Source organism: Alexandromys fortis, unplaced genomic scaffold (genome assembly GCF_014885135.2).
Source record: "Alexandromys fortis isolate MF-2015 unplaced genomic scaffold, M_Fortis_MF-2015_v1.1 scaffold_167, whole genome shotgun sequence".
Classification (NCBI taxonomy): Eukaryota; Metazoa; Chordata; class Mammalia; order Rodentia; family Cricetidae; genus Alexandromys; species Alexandromys fortis.
In genome coordinates, this window is record NW_026068050.1 from 1,939,126 (window position 1) to 1,956,828 (window position 17,703).

Here is a 17,703-nt window from a genome sequence, read left to right on the forward strand (position 1 = left end):
GCACGAGTACTGTAGGCGTGTGATGGCATCATACCAAGCAACAGGAAAAACAGGGTGTTCATCTTCCAGGAAGTTTAATTTTTAATACTTCCCTCCTCTTCAGGGACTGTGGAAGAAACTAAGATCATAGGGAGGGACTTAGAAGGTAGATGGACAAGTCTTTGGTGCTTACTAGAGTTTATGGTTAGGGGAACGGAAGTATAAAAAAAAATTCTTAAGTTCCAGGGCCAGGCACAGATGACCAGTATCTTTATTTCATTCCTACAAAGAGAATTAGTGAGGGAAAGCATGACGAGCTGATGGAAACTAATGTAAACTGATTTCACCTCCCATAGCACATCCAAGCAAGATCCCCTGGACACAGAGGATCTATATACGTAAGTGTATGGATTTCAAACTCTGAAGACAAACTTTGGCTAGAGCTACAGATTTAGGAATCCCTGTGATAATAAAGTATGACTTAAGTAATGAGAGCAAAAGAGCTTGCACAGAGAAAGCACAGAATAAAAAGATAATAAAGAGACATACCAAGGAAGAGCATCTCAGGAGACCAAGAAAAGATAATAAGAAATAGAATCAGGGAATGGTGGTCTCATAGAAGTCCCCACTAGGTTAGCAATTTGCTCAGGACAAACACATCTTGTCTTTGAATACACATCACTTATCACAGAGCTTCAGAGAAGCTAATCAATGTTCTTAAAATACTTTTCTGTGTTCCGTTAACAGCTTCCTACAATTACGGGAAGGAAGGAGTAGGCACAGAGAAAGCCAGCACTAATATGTATTTTACAACACTGTATACAAAAGAGGACAATTACTCAGTATTCTATGCCTTCTATCTTGGAATGTCCTATGTGTACTATGGGGAAAGACTGGGTGCACTCCTTGTTACTACAGTGGAGTATTTAACTATATGTCACATTTTTAAATTTAACAAATTCTTTATTGGTTGGCATTAAGTAATACATGTTCAAGAAGAATATTTCAACCACAGAAAAAACAATTTGAATAATAAAAAAAGGAGCCACTGGATTGGACAAGTAATAAATAAGTGTCCATAAAATAGCAGAGTCTAGACTCTGGTAAGTAAGTTAAAAAGTCAAAACAAAACAACTCTTCTCTCTAGAAACCAGATTATTATGAGAAACTGGCAGAGGCTATGAGTGAAATGTGTTGCTTTTTCCTTCAGTATTTACTTTCTATAATTAGGTCCAATGTTAAGTCCTGTTCCAGTTAACTTGACAAGTTTATTTGTTTTTTTTTTTTTGCTAGTACCAGAGATTATGCCTTGGATCCTTCTCAAGGTAGGTGAGCATTTTCCCACTGAGTTACAGTTTCAACCATCTTCTTACTTTTGAGACAGGATCTCAACTTGTTGACCAGACTGGCCTTGAACTTGCAATCTCCATGCCTTGCTCCAAAGTAGCTGGGATTTGGGGCCTGTGCCACCAGGCCTAGCTCAGAAGCAATCTGAGGAACAGGGGGCTGTGTCTGTCTTTCTTTCCCATCACCTCTGCTGGAGATGTCAACATGTACCTGCCTAGCTTTTCTAACTTACCTCCTACTTTCACAGCTCTTAAGATTTAAACTCTTTTAAAACTTTTCAAACTTAGGTTCTTCATTTTTTTTTCCTGAATTTTTTACACTTATGGAGGTTGCAGGGTGATGGACGACATGTGCCCAACACACGTGTGGGGATCAGAGGACAACTTCTCTCCTACTATATGGGACTCAGAGATTGAACTCAGATTCTCAATCTTGTAGGCAAGTGCCTTCACCTGCTAAGCCATTTCAATAGTCACAGTGTTCCAAATTTTAAGAACAAGTTCAAACCATCTATAATTTATTTTGACAAGTTAAAGAATTAATGAGTCTAACTTCCTAATTATCTATAGAAAGATTTTTCCTTCTTGAGTTAAAATAACAGCTTTACTTATTCAAATTCTCATTTGCATGACTGTTTCTAAACTTCTATTGTCTGATGGTCTAGTTCCAATATTCAATATTTTATTTCATTTAGTATCTGTTTGGATAAATCTTTTACCTTTCTAAATTTTGTATTTTATTATTTATTCTTAGAGTCATTCTGTCAATACCACAAACAAATCTGTTGGTTTTGTTACACAGTGACACTACTTGTAATCGCAGTACTGGAAAGGCTGAGATAAGAGGCTTGCAAGTTCCAGGCCAGCCAGAAATACACAGCAAGATCCTGTCTTCAAAAGTCAAAATAAGTAATTTTTAGTGATACTGCATTAGATTTATAAATATAAATACACGGAGGTAAATGACATTTGTAACATCTCAGACATCTGTCTTCCCATCCAGGAACATAATATCTAAGTCGTTACATTCTGCTGGGGAAAAATGTGTAGTTTTCTTCATGTAAGTCTCCCACATTTAAGTTTATTCTCTAGGTGTTTAGTTTTTATTGTAATCATCAATAAAATAACATTGTATTTTCTTTCTGGTAATCAGCGACATTTAGAAAAATATATATTTTTATAAAATACACTTCAAGAAAACAATTTAATTGCTTTTCTCTAGCTGCTCTCTTTACAGTTTATAGGGGTCTGAGAGGGGTATTTTTAAAAAAAAAACCACGATATCTACAAAGAACAATTATTTTTCCATTAGGATTTAATGGAAAAAACAAAGTAACTTCAAAAGAGATGTAAGACTACAAACTATGAGCCCAACTCATATGAAATAGTATATGTATTTTGCTAGCAAAGAAAAAACTGGCAGAAAAGTATCTATTAGGTAGAAAATTATAGGAATGCTAAATGTTCTCTTTTTGTTTGTCTACAACTTATTAGTTTTCCCACAATGGGTAACTTTCAAATTTACAAAGAATAAATAAGCATTTTTAATTTAAAAAAAAAGGGTACTTTTTACAAGATTTGTGTGTGTGTGTGTGTGTGTGTGTGTGTGTGTGTGTGTGTGTGCTATACACCTGAGTACAATGCCTATGGAGACCAGAAAGCATCAAATCCCCTGGAGCTAAGGTTACAAGCAGGTGTAACTGCCCAACTTTGGTGCTGGGAACTGACCTCAGCTCCTCTGCAAGAGTAGGAAGTGCTCTAAACTCCTGAGCCATCTCTCCAGCCCCAAAAGATGAATCTCTTTACACAGCTGTTCCCCTTTACTCCCAGATAAACATTCTACAATTTTAGTTTTCCAGGGGTAATAATCAAGGTCCACATATGCTAACTAGACAACTTTTGTAGTTTTTTTTAACATGAAGCCTGGTATTCACTGTTCTGCTTTACTACTGGCTACCACTAATCTCTTAGTGTTCCGTGTACTGAAGAAAACCTGTTTACATAGAGCTCAGAGTTACTCACAGACCTGGATTTCTACTAGGGGTCTTGGAATGTGTGGACAGGTGGACAAACAAAAACAAACAAACAAATTTTTCTTCAATAAATTTGGCTTTTACTGCAGACTCGTGAGCCCTGTCAGCAAAGGAACCCCTCACACTAACTGATGCTATTCTCTCATGACCTCCCTTCACAGCCACAGTCTATCAAAAATGTCTGCTTTGTTTAACAGTTAGAATGAAAGAAAAAAAGAACCTCAATTCCTAATGTAAAAAGGAAATGTATCTATGGAAAGAGGGAGATGGACTTCAAAAGCTGTAGCTAAAATTATAATTATTAAATATGCTGTAACAACTGGTGTCACGATATAAGAAGGGATGGAAAATATTAGGAAAAGGAAATAAATGAAGTAAAGTTTAATTTAATAAACTTTTTTATCATATTACCTCTTAATACTTAATTTCTATTATAAGATCATGAGAAGGAAAAAAGGAAAGACTGGTTCATCTCCTTACCAAATTGCTGTTCTTAGTGTCTTCTAGGCGTTCCAGAACTGATGCCAGATTTGGGTCATCAGAGTCCACAAACCATATTGGTGAAGAAGATGGGTAAGATTCCTGTTATCGAGACAGCAGGTGAAACACACTTACAAACAGACCGGCCCAGTTAAAAGCACACCACTAAACACAAGAGGATTATGATCCACACAAAATGCATCAAAGGAAGAAAGGCAACACTGAAATTCATGTGGAGAGACCAGATACCTCTGTGGAGTTTAAAAATTAAAGTTGCTAAGTTTAACAGTTTAATCTTGCCTAGTCCATGTTATACAATTTGTAAGTTTAAAATCAAACAACAGAACTTTACCAAATGAGCAGGATGACTAAAAATCAAATATACCTTAAGCGTTCCTTTTACCAAAGAGGAGGAAATGTACCCAAGCACCACTCAAGACTGCAATAGCAGGTCTAGCCTGACCTGAATCTCTAGCTTTCACCTTTTTTCCAGGGCTTGAAAATATGAATCACAATAATTTCTCAAAGTGAAAAGGCAAGTTAAAAAGAAATCCCACTTTAAAATTAGTCTATACATTGAACAGTACCTTTTACCTTTTAATAATGCTACATTCCTAAATTTTATCTAGATATCTTGTTCTGAATTTTCAAAATAAATACAAGGAATACATGTCTCCAAATCTTCACAAATGCTCCAAACACTACTTTTCAAGATGTTCCACTCACAGTGTTCTGACCTTCCAAGTAGTGTAATTACAGAACCTACTTGGCAGTTTTCTTTTTTCTGTACCAGTATAAAATGTATTACACTGAGCCAGGCTTGGGAGTGGAAACCTTAGAGGCTGGGGTAGGAAGCCCATGAGTTTGATGCCAGTCTGGATACACACAGAATCTCTGTCTCAAAAAGGGAGGTGGGGGTAAGCTGGAGAGATGGTTCTCTGGTTAAGATCATGTACTACTCATTCCAGGGGACCTAAGTCCAATACCCAGCACCCATGTCAGGTGGCTCACAACTGCCTTTAACTCCAGCTCCAAAGGATATGGCACACTTGTACTCATGTGCATATATCCACCACTCCACCTCCACACATACCACAAACGCATAATTAAAAATAAAGAAAATGAAATCTAAAGGTGGAACTTACTCCATTTATTTTCCATCCCTTCTTAGACTGTAACAGAGAATGTAATTTATTTCTTTGGTTTTTCCTTTTGTTTTCTGAAGCCAGGTCTCAATATGTAAACTCAAATTTGACCATCCTTCTACCTCAGCTTCCTAAGTCCTAGGATTACAGACTGGCTTTAGAATACAATTTTATAAAGAACAGACATATTAAATGAAGATTACCTTCATCTGATCTTGCCTAACCCTTTTCTTGATGTTGATAGTTTCTCCTACCTGTTTTGTTTCTGGGTGTTTGAGGATCAAACATAAAGACGCGCCTAGGTTCATGCTCCACCACTGACCTGCATCAGCATTAAAGACTGCTTTCTAAATAAAGCAAGTGTTAGAAGCTGCATGAACAGCAGCACAGGGCTGCCACAGTCCTCATTCAGATTTCACCTGCCACACAAGTGTGTTTCTGAGTTAGACATTTTAATACAGACACCACCAATGGTATTCTCAAACACTCTATCAGGCAGCCTCTAAAACCAGGTAGGCCCCAATTAATTCTCCCCTCTTTGTATTCACACCCCTGTAAAAATCCCCTTCCTTGGACTTAGCCACTCATTTCTAAACACAGCAAAAGTACCAATATCACTTTTGAAATCAAGTTACAAAAATACAACTCTTGTCTTGCAATTAATCCTGGTGATGTAAATCAGTGTCACATGGTGAGCTACCCTATGGAGAGTTCTGAGCCACAAGAAATTGAAAAAGAGATCTAAGAATGAAACCAAAATCCTCAGATTAAGCCAACAGTCTATGAGAAGAATCCTGCCAACAACTGTGACCTTTCCAGCCTTCTGATCACTGTAGCCTCCACCAACATGTTCCTGCGCCAGGAAAGAGCACAGGCCAGAGAACCAAGGGAAGTGGTGCAAAGATACTGACCCACAGAAACTGAGTAAAGTTTTTCTAAAGACTCTAAACTTAGGAGGCTGAAGTCATGGTTCCGTGGTTAAAGAGCACTTGCTGCTCTTTGCAAAGGAGCATGGTTCAGTTCCCAGCACCCACAAGGCACACAGCCAGCTGCAATTCCAGTTCCAAGGATCCCAACACCTTCTGGTTTCTACAGGTTCCTGAACACATATGGTGTACTCATGCAAATAAGCATATGCTCCTTTTTTTCCCAAAGGTCTAACTGGCTCAGCAGTTAAGAAAACTGACTGCTCTTCAAGGAGACCCAGGTTCAGTGCTCACAACCACCAGTAACTCCAGTCTAGGAGATCTGATGCTCTTCTGACTTTGCAGGCATTACATACATGGTACACAAACATACATGCAGGCAGAACACTTATACACATAAAATAAATTAAGTAAAACAAACTTCTAAGTTTGATAGAAAGAAATAATACATCTATTGCTAATCAAATAATAAAATTCTAATATCCTATCACACAAAGTACTACTGAGAAATGCTACTATTTTTTTCTTAATTTTAAGTTTTTTTCAAGTGAGTTAATGAGGAAGCATTACATCCTTTAATCCACTAACAGACATTTTTTTTCTCCTTTGTACTGTTTTCTACTGGGACTCTGGGAAAATACATTATTGGTGGATATCAGCTACTGAATACACTTTTGTAGTTGAAAACTGTATTACACAAATAGTTCTTTAGCACTATATATAGGAACTATAACCTCATTATAACAGAACCAGCAGCACAAAAACTAAAAAATTTTAAAGCATTTTACCAAATCCTAGGAAAAAAAAAAAAAACAACTACTGAAATTAGTGGTCAGTAGTGGTATCTACATGTATGCCCAGCAACGGCTGGTTTATTTTTGTGTTCTCATTCATTTCTTTATTTCCCCCTTCACACACACACACACACACACACACACACACACACACAACTTTGGTTTTAAGAGACAGGGTTTCTCTTTAGGTTTGGAGTCTGTCCTGGAACTAGCTTTTGAAGACCAGGCTGGCCTCGAACTCACAGAGATCTGCCTGCCTCTGCCTCCCGAGAGCTGGGATTAAAGGTGTGTGCCACCATCATCTGGCTCTCATTCATTTTTTTTATTGGCTCCAAATCTCTTCACAGGCTAAAAGGTAAAGTATCTTCAGAATTAATCCTGTTCTTAAAGAAAGGCACTTACTGAGTAGTGTAATTTCATTCTTCTGCCTAGTTTGTGAATATAGCATCTAGACCATTTTTACTGCTTAGTTTTTGAATTTTCTTTAGCTTTTAAAAAACTAAAAATAGGTCTACAAGTTCACTGTATAGATTAGTGTTTATCTAGTAAATGTCCAAATGAATAAGCATATGAGCTATTGATGTAGAGTGAAATACCCACACCACATTAAGAGAAATTTAGGGAGAGGAGATCAGTTCCCCCTGAGATGTTATATTTTAAATCCTATACATGAAAAGACAGGCTAGGTAGCAAGTCTAAGCACTCATTTCAGTGTTTCTCAGAGGCCTTAGACCCCTCTGTACAAGAAGACTACACAGTTGATGGTCTTCTTTATTCTACTCAATTTTCACTAGGGCACAAGAAATTCAGCAGAGGTAAAACTGCTGCTACCTTTACACAAGCGAAGGTCCTAACTCCAGTGGGCCAGAATCTTGCACTGCTAGTATTTAAACAGACAAAGCTGTGACAAGATCGGGTTTTACTTCAGAACGCCTGTGATGAAGCAGTGAAGGTGATATCCATTCCATCTTCTATACCTGCACTATTGTGCTAATGAAACAGGAGCAGACCCGAGCACCCCGGACGACACCTGAGTAGGCATGTGTGACTCATCTGAGATGAACTGACATGAGCAGACACTTTTACTTGAAAAGATGACGGTGCAAGGCTTCTTCCAACTTGGCTTTTGGGGAGATGTCTTCTCAAAAATAAGAGACAGTCTGTCACTTCCAAAACAAAGGATGGTACATTTTCCCAATAGTAAAGTCAAACTTTAGAGAAAAACACTCAAACCCTGGAACACTTACCCACCAGTGTAAGCTAGAAGTTTCACAGAGTATTATGAAGAGACTGGTGGTGAGATTAGATTTTAATATTGTATAGTGAAACTTATCACTGTCTAGAAGATATGTCAACCAAATATTTTCCCAATGATCAATGAATGATACTATAATAGCATGCAAGAATAAGATCAAGTTTTGTGAAGTATCACACACACACACACAAATATTCACAAGCCGGGAAAGCTGCTCAGTGGTAATAACACTTGCTTAGCATGCTTGAGGCCCTAGGTTTTCTTTCGTTCCCAGAATAAGAATAGAGATCCCAATTATTTAAAGAGGCTATTGCTATTAAAATATTTCTTTTCCAACCAGTTATCTGAGGTTGAGTTTTGTTCACATTACTTCAATTAAAGCATCAAAAAACTGGGCTGGAGAGATGGCTCAGAGGTTAAGAGCATGGCTGTTCTTCCAGGATCTGGGTTCAATTTCTACCACCCACATAGTGGTTCATAGCCATCTCTAACTCCAGTTCCAGGAAATATAACACTCTCTTCTGGCCTTTTCAGGCACCAGACATGCACATGATACACAGGCATACATAGAGACAAAACATACACATAAAATACAGTTAATAAAATGTATTTTTTTTAATTAAAACAAATTAAATGTAGAAACAAAGACAGAACATGCACCAAAGAAACCTGTAGTATGTGAGACTAGTTTTCGTTGTTAATGTTTTAATAATCTTTTTTAACTTTATTTTTCCATTCAAAAATTTACACTTCTTCCCCTCCTCCCATCCCCTCCTGCTCCCCCACTCACCCTCCTCCCTCCCACTCCCTCCTTAAGAGAGGGCTGTTTTAATAATTTCTAATGATAAATACCAAAAGTATAACTGATAAAAATGAGTTTAACTAAGTCCTGACCCCCAAAATATCGAGAACTGCTGCTTCACCTTCTCTCCTGCCAAATCCCTTATCCTTCACCAACCCTTTCCTTCTTGGAAGAAGCATATCCTTTTCTCCGTTCTCCATCAACCTACATGTTCCACTGGGGCAGGCTTTGCTACCTTCCTCCTTTGACACAAGGTCTAGCCAAAGAACTCCAGCATTCTGTCTTAGTTACCGTTATTTACTGCTGTGATGAAACACCAGTACTAAAACCAACTTGGGGAGGAAGGGTTTATTTGGATTACATATCCTGAGTCACAGTCCACTGAAAGAAGTCTGCATAGGAACTCAAACAGGGTAGAAAACCTGGGAGCAGGAGCTGATGCAGAGAGGCCATGGAAGTGTGCTGCTTACTGGCTTGCTCAATCTGCTTTCTTATAGAACACAGAACCATTAGCCCAGGGATGCCACCACCCACAATGGTCTGGACCCTCCCCCAATCAATCAATAATTAAGAATATGCTCTACAAGCGCGCATACAGTCTGATCATATATAGGAGGCATTTTCTCAACTGAGGTTCTCTCCTCAGATACCTCTAGCCTGTGCCAAGTTGACATAAAATTAGCCATGAAAATCTGTGTCTTCTCTCAGACTAAAAGTCTTTTTCTGGGACAGCTGGGGTCACAGGTATAATTCTGGCTAGCCTGGGGTAATCAGTATTCACCTTGCCCTAACTGAGAGAATTCACAAGATCAAATTTCTTCACAGAGGGCTGTAGATAACTATGTCTGCCGTGACGTGTAGTTCTGTCTGTGGTGATGTTCAGTCCTTACCCAATGCTAACAGTTTTACCAATCTGATAACTAAAAGCTGGTAGCTGGAAAGAAAAGTTTCTATACAGTACAATATAATTTGTTCTACCTTCAGAAACCAAATCAGCAACAAGAATTACAAGCAACCACCTCTAGGAAAATTTCCAAGGACATTTCCTATATACACAAGGATTCCATCTACTGATGCTCAGAGCATTACTTAAAATGGGGGAGAGGGAGAGAAGAAACCACCACCTGCATGTCCAATACTAGGGGACAGAATTCATTAGATGATTCTGTCAGTATCACAGAAGAGGAGACACTTGGAAAAGGACCTCAGGAAACAAATCCACTGCTAAGTGAGAAAAATGTCACAAAACAATCTCGTTTACTATTTTTCAAAATAGTAGTTAGGTATGATAGTATCTGTACCTTTAACTGCAAATTCAAGAGGCAAAGGTGGAGATCTCTGTGAATTTGAGGTCAATATGGTCTAAACAGAGTTCCAGGGCTACACAGAAAGACCATGACTCAAAAAATTTTTAAAAAATCAGCATATAACACTGAGGGAAAAGATAATCAGAAAGATATGACACCAAAATTCAGAGCAATGGGTGCTAAAAATAGAGAGGTGGGGTGTTTTTTTTTTTGTTTTGTTTTGTTTTTTGTTTTTTATCCCCCAGTTTTCATTCTCTGGTTTCTAAATTTCTCACAATAACAATGTTTTGTTTACCATGTTACAAAATATCCACCACTGGAAACAACTTTCAGCATAAACTCTGCATCATGTTCTAAAAACTGTTTCAATAACCAAAGTAGAGAACAAACCACAGCTTCTCAGAACATCTTCCTAAGTGAACTGAGGCAAACAAAATAATGAAGATGATCTGAAATCAACTGTGCTGCAAATTCTCTGGATGATTTCGGTAGTTCTGATTAGGCACTGTTTTACATAATTATCTTTAGAAGCAATTAGAGGCTTCTAGTACAAAAGCCTTGAGGGTCAAGGGGGAAGCCTTGTTATGTTTCTCTCCAGTAATGTTTTCTATTTGGCAATATCTATTTCCAATCAATCTCTACACCTTACCTAACACTACCCCTTCCCAGGTCTTAGCTCAACACTCTCATCCTACAGACGCCACCAAAAAAAAAAAAAAAAAAAGTTACTAAAGTATATACCATCATTCACAAAAAGGAAACCCAACCTCTCCATAATTTCATTTCTCTCAAGAAAGTGCATAAAAACAGAGATAGAGAAGCCAGATAAGCACAAGGAATCTGATCCTATATTATTAGCTGGTCAAGCAAATGAAAACAATGGCTCTTTCTGGTCTCAAAGTACTATTCAGGAGCTTAACATGACAGCTCTGGTATTTCCAACAGCTTCTCTACAAAGTCAATGTGAAAGGTGATCTGTTGTGAGAGAGTAAGCCAAAGAAGATTCTTAGACCCTGCAGTCATTTTGTTCATTATTTCCTCGGCACAAGTTTGACTGAACTACTTTTTATCAGTATAAAGACCAGAAAAACAAAACATGAAGTTAACAGCATGAATAGATATTACCAAGAATAGATATTACAAAGCAGATAATTTATGTCCTTCCTTTCTTTGTAGCTTGGTCTTGAACTCAGGGTCTTGCATATGCTCGGCAAGATGGAGTACTCTTCCCCTGAGCTATCTAGCACAAAGCATTTTTAAAATAATGGTTATCACTTTCTCATTTGTATGGTATAGTACAGTACTGTTGACAAGAAGCTTTCCAATAATATTCCAGAGCAAAAAGGGACTGTTTTATGGAGAAACACAATAAGTGAAATGATTTAAGATCCTAAAAATTAAGTAATGCCTAACCTCTCCCTCCCAGATTCAGAGCTAACATTTGTTAATTTAGTAGCTTGCTGTTGAGGGAGAGACTTCTAGCAATTATGAAACAAATTAGCTAAACAAAAATTATTCACCAAAACTAGCCTGACAATCATTCATGAAGAAACCCCAATATGTATACAAGCAATATAAAGAATAATTTTATACCAACTAATTTACTTCCTGTGGAAGTTTTTTTTTAACTCTGAAACAGCAATTTACTCCCAAGAGTCTCCAGCTGCTGCTGGGTGTGTGGTACAGCCTGCCCATACAGAGGGGAGGAGTTTCATTTACAAAGCAAGTTCAAGGCCAGCCTGAACTATGCTGAATAAGACTTTTAAAAAGGAGGTGGAGGAGGATGGACAGCTCAGTTGGGAGTTTGCAACAAAAGCATGACAGCCTGAATTTGATTCTCAGAATGCACATAAAGCCAGACAGATGTGTGGTATATTTGTATAACCCCAGTGTGGGGGAGATAGAAACAAGTTGGGCTCAGGAGCCAACTACCTAGGCCAATTATCAAGCCTCACAATAGTAAAAAACTCTCTCAGCAAGATGGCTCAGCAGGTAAAACTGCTTGTCATGCATGTCTGACCACCAGAGTTTAAACCCCCAAACTAGGTAGCACCTTGCCTATATAATCCAAGCCAGCATTAATCTGGTGAAATGGGAGGTGGAAACAGGAGGATACGCCTATATACTGGTATACCTAGTGAAGCAGCAAACAATGAGACTCTGCCTCTAAAAAGGCAGAAGGTAAGAAGAACCAAAAGCCGAGATTGTCCTCTGACCTACATACACACACACACACACACAGTACAGGGACTTGGGAGATGGCACAGACTATAAAGTACCTGCCACACAAGCATGAAGACCTGAGTTTGATTTCCAGAATCCATGTTTAAAAAAGGGGGGGGGGGCACATGTTGACATACTCTATTAAGCACAGCACCAAAGACGTAACAATAGATGGAGCCTTGGAGCCCACTGGATAGCCACCTAACTAATTGGTGAGCCCCAAGTCAAAGAAAGTAGATAGCTCAAAAAAAAAAAAAAAAAAAAAAAAAAAAAAAAAAAAAAAAAAAAAAAAAAAAAAAAAAAAAAAAAAAAAAAAAACCTAAAGCTGATATCTGGCCTCCGCCTGTATCCACAAACACATGTACCCACATGAACACATACACACTCATACTCATACTCCTAAAATTCCAACGAGTCTATACAAGAAGCATTGGAGCCAGACACAGTTTTCCATGACCCCAGCACTCTAAAGGCAGGTATGAAGTTTCAGGCCCAGCTTGGTCTACATAGCAAGTTTCAAACCAGCCAAGGCAATATAGGGAGACCCTATCTCAACATCCCTTTACTCCCCAAAAAGACATAATGGAACTACCAGCTTAAGTAGTTTTAAAAGACTAAAAGAAAGCCATATCCCAACTCCCAAAACAGTCATACAGGCTGTTAAAGAAGCTGCTTTGCTTTGAGTATGAGTATAACAACTGGGTATTAGTACTGACTGACAACCAAGCCTGTTAACTGAAATGGAAAAAACAATACCTAAGTTTACATAACAGATTACCTTTCATGAGTTAACAGAAAAGAAATAAATACTCCTTGAGGTTCATATTGAAGAGCAGGACAAATTTATAAAACATGATGGGGAAAAGAAAACAAAACAGCCCAATTTCCACGGACTAGAAAGGAAAACACTTATGCCTGAGTTTTTACTTCTGACACTATTCTTCATATGTAGCCAAATTACAGATTTCCTATCAAGTCCTCAGTGACATCTTAAGCATTTGTGTACTACTACCCATGATACTTTCTGATGTTCTCACTCTTTCCGATAAAATTCTTAGCAGTTAGCTTTTAAGATAGGGAAAATTCTCTTCTAAAACATAATATAATTAGAACAGTGGTCATGGGTTGGGGATTTAGCTCAGTAGTAGAGCGTTTGCCTAGCAAGTGCAAGGCCCTAGGTTCAGTCCTCAGTGGCTATAGTCAATAAAACAAGTATGAATGGGAAGAAAAGATAAGGCATAAAATTATAATTACATAATATTCTCCCGACACCATTAAGAACTAGCTTGGAGAAAAGATAATCAGAACTATGAGAGAACATGGGAAACCATAAAGCAGAAATAAAACCTAAAGGGAGGAACGGGAAATGTTACCATGAACTGCACATGACCCACAAAGAGTCTTGAGGGGCAATCAACCATGGAACAGGCAGACTGGGAAGGGTACAAGGCAGGAGTCAGGAGCACATTCTACAATAGGAAGAACAGCTGACCAGAAGGTTAGGAGGAAAAGTGGGCACAGTATCTTCAGAGGATTATCCAGAAACTGTACCTAAGTATATAAATATGAGGTGTCATCAACCAAACATCACAGAAACTGCACAAGGATGCTTTTTGGTAGCTTGGTGACCTGATGTGTAGAGTGCTCAATAAATACTCCTGCTATCTAAAGAAGGAAAGTTAAAGAATGGGTCAAACTCACTATACTCAGGACCTATAACTTTTTACAAAATAACAAATCACAAACCTAGTAGACAGGGTCCTTGTATTTAAATTCTACCCACATTTTTTCACTTGCTATTTCCCTTCTGAGCAAAAAAAAAACTAAATAATCAGGCCCCATAGATTATCAAAACACCATTTTAAAAGTATACCTTTTATAAGCACATATCAAAATGTTAGCAGGAAAAAAAAGTATGTCCGAAGCACACTTCAAATTAATCCAACAGGAGTACACATTAAATAAATAAGTAAATAAGCTGAGCCTGGGTATACAATGTCTCTGTTTAGCTCTGGGTGTTTGTTAGCTTTCCATAGTGAAGTTAACATAAACTCCTACTGAGAATTTGTAATTGTCTTCTGATAACACTGCTCATTACTAGCAGCTCAACTGTGACAAGGTCTACTAGCAACAATGTTGCACCAGTACAGACCAATGCATCCTTTCACCTAGAATATGAGTCTTCATTTCCATTGCCACTGCCTAATCCAAGTCATCATTATCATTTCTCTGTCCTATATTTGTCTCCAAAATGGTTCTCCATGGGATGCTGCTGGCATTTTAGGTCAGATAATTCTTTGACATGGCAGACTGCCCAACATTACACAACATTAGCATCCCTGTACCCATGGTAGTAAATGCCAGCATGCCAAGAGCATCAGCCAACACCCACTGGAATTAACAAAACCACACATTCATGTATTTTCTAATATCACACCATTACTAAGAGTTCCGAAAGCTGACCTATTTTCTCAATTTACCAGAATGAAAGTGTGGCTCGCCAGTCTACAAAATTTAGTACCCTATCATTTAGATCAGTTGTACCTTGTCCTGGTACCTTCAACTTCTACCTGAATAATACCCTCCAACTGTTCAGGCCAATGTACTTAGCCGCCTACTTCACAGTGACTACTACTGTCTACCTTCCATGTTTGGGAAATCTTCACCAGCCTACAAGCCTGGGCTTCTCAAGTCTGTGCATTAACTATCCGCTCCGAAGATCTCAACTCTCTCAAGCTTCAGCGTCTCATCCGGGTGGAATTTCCTCTCTGGAACACCCTTCCTCCAGCCTTCCGAGTTTGGACTCACCTGTCCAGCCCCTCCAAGCTTCCCGAGGCACACCTTCGGTTCCTGTCTAAGGGTGTCTGTTGCTGTGCTAAAACAACCTGCCAGGGAAGGGGCCTTCACTGAGGGAAGTCGGAGCAGGAACTCAAACAGGAACTGAAGCGGAAGTCATGGAGGAGGAGGAGCACTTCTTACTGGCTCCGTGGCTTGATTACTTCGTTTACTACATTACAGGACCACCTGCCCAGGAACAGCACCACCACAATGGTCAGGGCCCTTCGTCAATCATTAATGAAGAAAATGCCCCCATAGGCTTGTCTACGGGTCAATCTTAAGGAGGTATTTCTCTCCACTGAGGTTCCCCTAGGGCTCTACCTTTGCCAAGTTGTCAAAAAAACTAGTCGGCACAGCTCCCTACTCAAAATTAGATGCTCCCTTTAGAGTTCATAACACCGCAGTAGTTGTCATGGTTATATAAAACTCTCCAAGTGTGAGTTCTCCAAGTAGGCACTGGTTTTCCAAGCTCTCAAACACCAATACCCACAACAACATAACCAGATATTCAGAAAGTGCATTCTCTCCTCACTAAAGCACACTGGGGCAGTTTTTTTTTTGTTTGTTTGTTTTGGGTTTTTTTGGGGTTTTTTTTTTTTTTTTGGTTTTTCGGACCTAACAGTAACTAACAGGACAAACAGTATCCACCTTCTCCTGTAGAATCTGATAACTCAATTAGCATAATGCCAAGGCCTTTGCAAAGTCCCACACTTGGGAGTTAGGTATTGAATTAACAGAAGGAATCTTAACCATATTTAAACTTCCACCCTAACTCCTGTTGTAATACAGCATATTCTGCACATAACGTCAAGTCAACAATAAATAGCCAGCCTCATGATACACTTCGATGGGGGAGGGAGTTCACTGAAAATTCGGTATTTCCACCAAGCTGTACGTTTCTAATGAGCTTTTCGCTTAAATAGAAAGAAGTTTCCACGTGTCTCTCCAGCTTTCTATTCCAACCTGATTCTTTCCGGGTAGTAAACTAGACAGCATCTCCTTTCCCCTCCTGGTAATGTCCAAGCTTCCGCACAAGTGGGACAGCTCGCACACTCGCCACACCACCTGCCGCGTGGAAGGTTCCATGAGCTTTTCCGAAACGCCTTAGCGCAGAGCCAGGTCAGGGCTACACGATGGTTCACACCATCCCCGGGGCTGCGTCCTAACTTTTTCCTTAAATGCAAAAGCTTTCGGCGTTCATCTGTCTTCAGAGAGCAACACAGAAACAAAAAAACAAAACAAAACAAAAAAAAACTGGTCCAACAAGCAAGGACAAGGGGTTTGAAACCTGACGGGGAAATGAGGAGCTAAAAAAAACCTGAGCGCCTCTCCACCTGGGCTGCCGACCGGAGCCCACCGACGCGCCGCGGTCCCCAGAGCAGGCCGGCTGCGGGCGGCCATGGCGACCTCGGGGCCCGACGGGGGCCGCGAGGGGCCAACAGCGCAAAGCCGGCCCGCGCAGAGCCGAGACGCGCCTCCGCCGTCTCACAGCCACGCAGCCCCGAGCTCCCGGCCGGGCCCGGGGCCCAGCCGCCAACCGGCCGCGCCCGGGGCGCCGGGGGTCTCCGGGGCAGGCGCCCTTTGTCCCGGGACTGAGGCGCCCCCCGTCCGCCCTCGCCCGGCCCCGAGGGGCTGCGGCCCGGCGCCTCACCGTGATGTTGCAGTGGAGTGTGAGCGGCGGCGGCGGCGGCGAGTGCGGGCTGCCCGGCGGCGGCGGCGGAGGCACCAGGAACTGGCAGTGCAGCTCGTCCAGCTTCCAGCTGACGATGCGGAATCGCTCGTGGTTCTTGTCGAAGATGGACGCCAGGAACTTCAGCTCGGCCTTGAGCCCTGACACGGACATCTTCCCCTCATCTCCGGCGGGAGGGGTGAGGAAAGGGAGCCGGGGCCGGGAGCCGCCGTCACGGCCGCGACCGCCCCGCGGGGCCGGCCCGGGCCGCGCTCTCGCGGCTCCGCCTCTCCCCCGCCGCCGCGACCCGCGTCCGAGCGCGGCTGGAAAATGGCGAGGAGCGCGAGGCCTCGGCGGGCGGGCGGGCGGACGGGCGAGCGAGCGAGCGAGCGAGCGAGCGAGCGGACGGGCGTGCGGGAGCGGGGACCGGCTCCTGCCTTTGTAACCGACTCCACCCGCAGGAGGCGGTGGCCCCGCGGCTTAAAAGGGCAACAGCGACGCCGCCCCCGCCGCCGCCTGCGAGAGGGCTGCCCCCGCCCCGGCGCGCGCCCGCCAGCTCCGTGCGCGCTCCCGACCGCCCCCTCCTCTCATGACCCAGCCCCCTTCCGCCCCGCGGCGGGGCTCCTGCGCCCCGCACCCGCAGCCCGGAGGATTTGGGCCGGCGGCGCCACACGCGGGCGGACGAGCCTGAAGCCTGAAGCCCCCGCGCGCCTCTGCGCCCGGGCCTCCGGCCAGACACGTGCGCGGCCTATCGCGCCGGCCACGTCGGCTCCAGCAGGAAACGCGCGGGCCCCTGGAGGTGGCTCCTCCGCGTGGTTGTCCGCGGGCCACCCACTCACCTGGGCTGGGCGCGGCCAGGATGGGGAGAAGAGGGATGCCTGCTTGCCTCGCTGCTTCACCTCCGCT

General features: G+C 41.6%; 1 protein-coding gene across 2 annotated transcripts in view; it reads right to left on the reverse strand.

The window, feature by feature from the left end:
* The window catches only part of Ube2q2 (ubiquitin conjugating enzyme E2 Q2), a 56,794-nt gene extending 39,584 nt beyond the window's left edge, over positions 1-17,210 (reverse strand). Inside the window, exons 1-2 of one of the 2 annotated variants that reach the window (XM_050119469.1) lie at positions 16,780-17,205; positions 3,839-3,940 (exon numbers count right to left, since the gene is read on the reverse strand). In XM_050119469.1, coding sequence (XP_049975426.1) covers positions 3,839-3,940; positions 16,780-16,971 — 294 coding nt within the window. In that variant the 5' untranslated portion in view covers positions 16,972-17,205. Of the gene's footprint in view, positions 1-3,838; positions 3,941-16,779 lie in introns of both variants that reach the window. The other variant, XM_050119471.1, reaches the window with a different exon arrangement.
* Between the last annotated feature and the right edge of the window lie 493 nt (positions 17,211-17,703).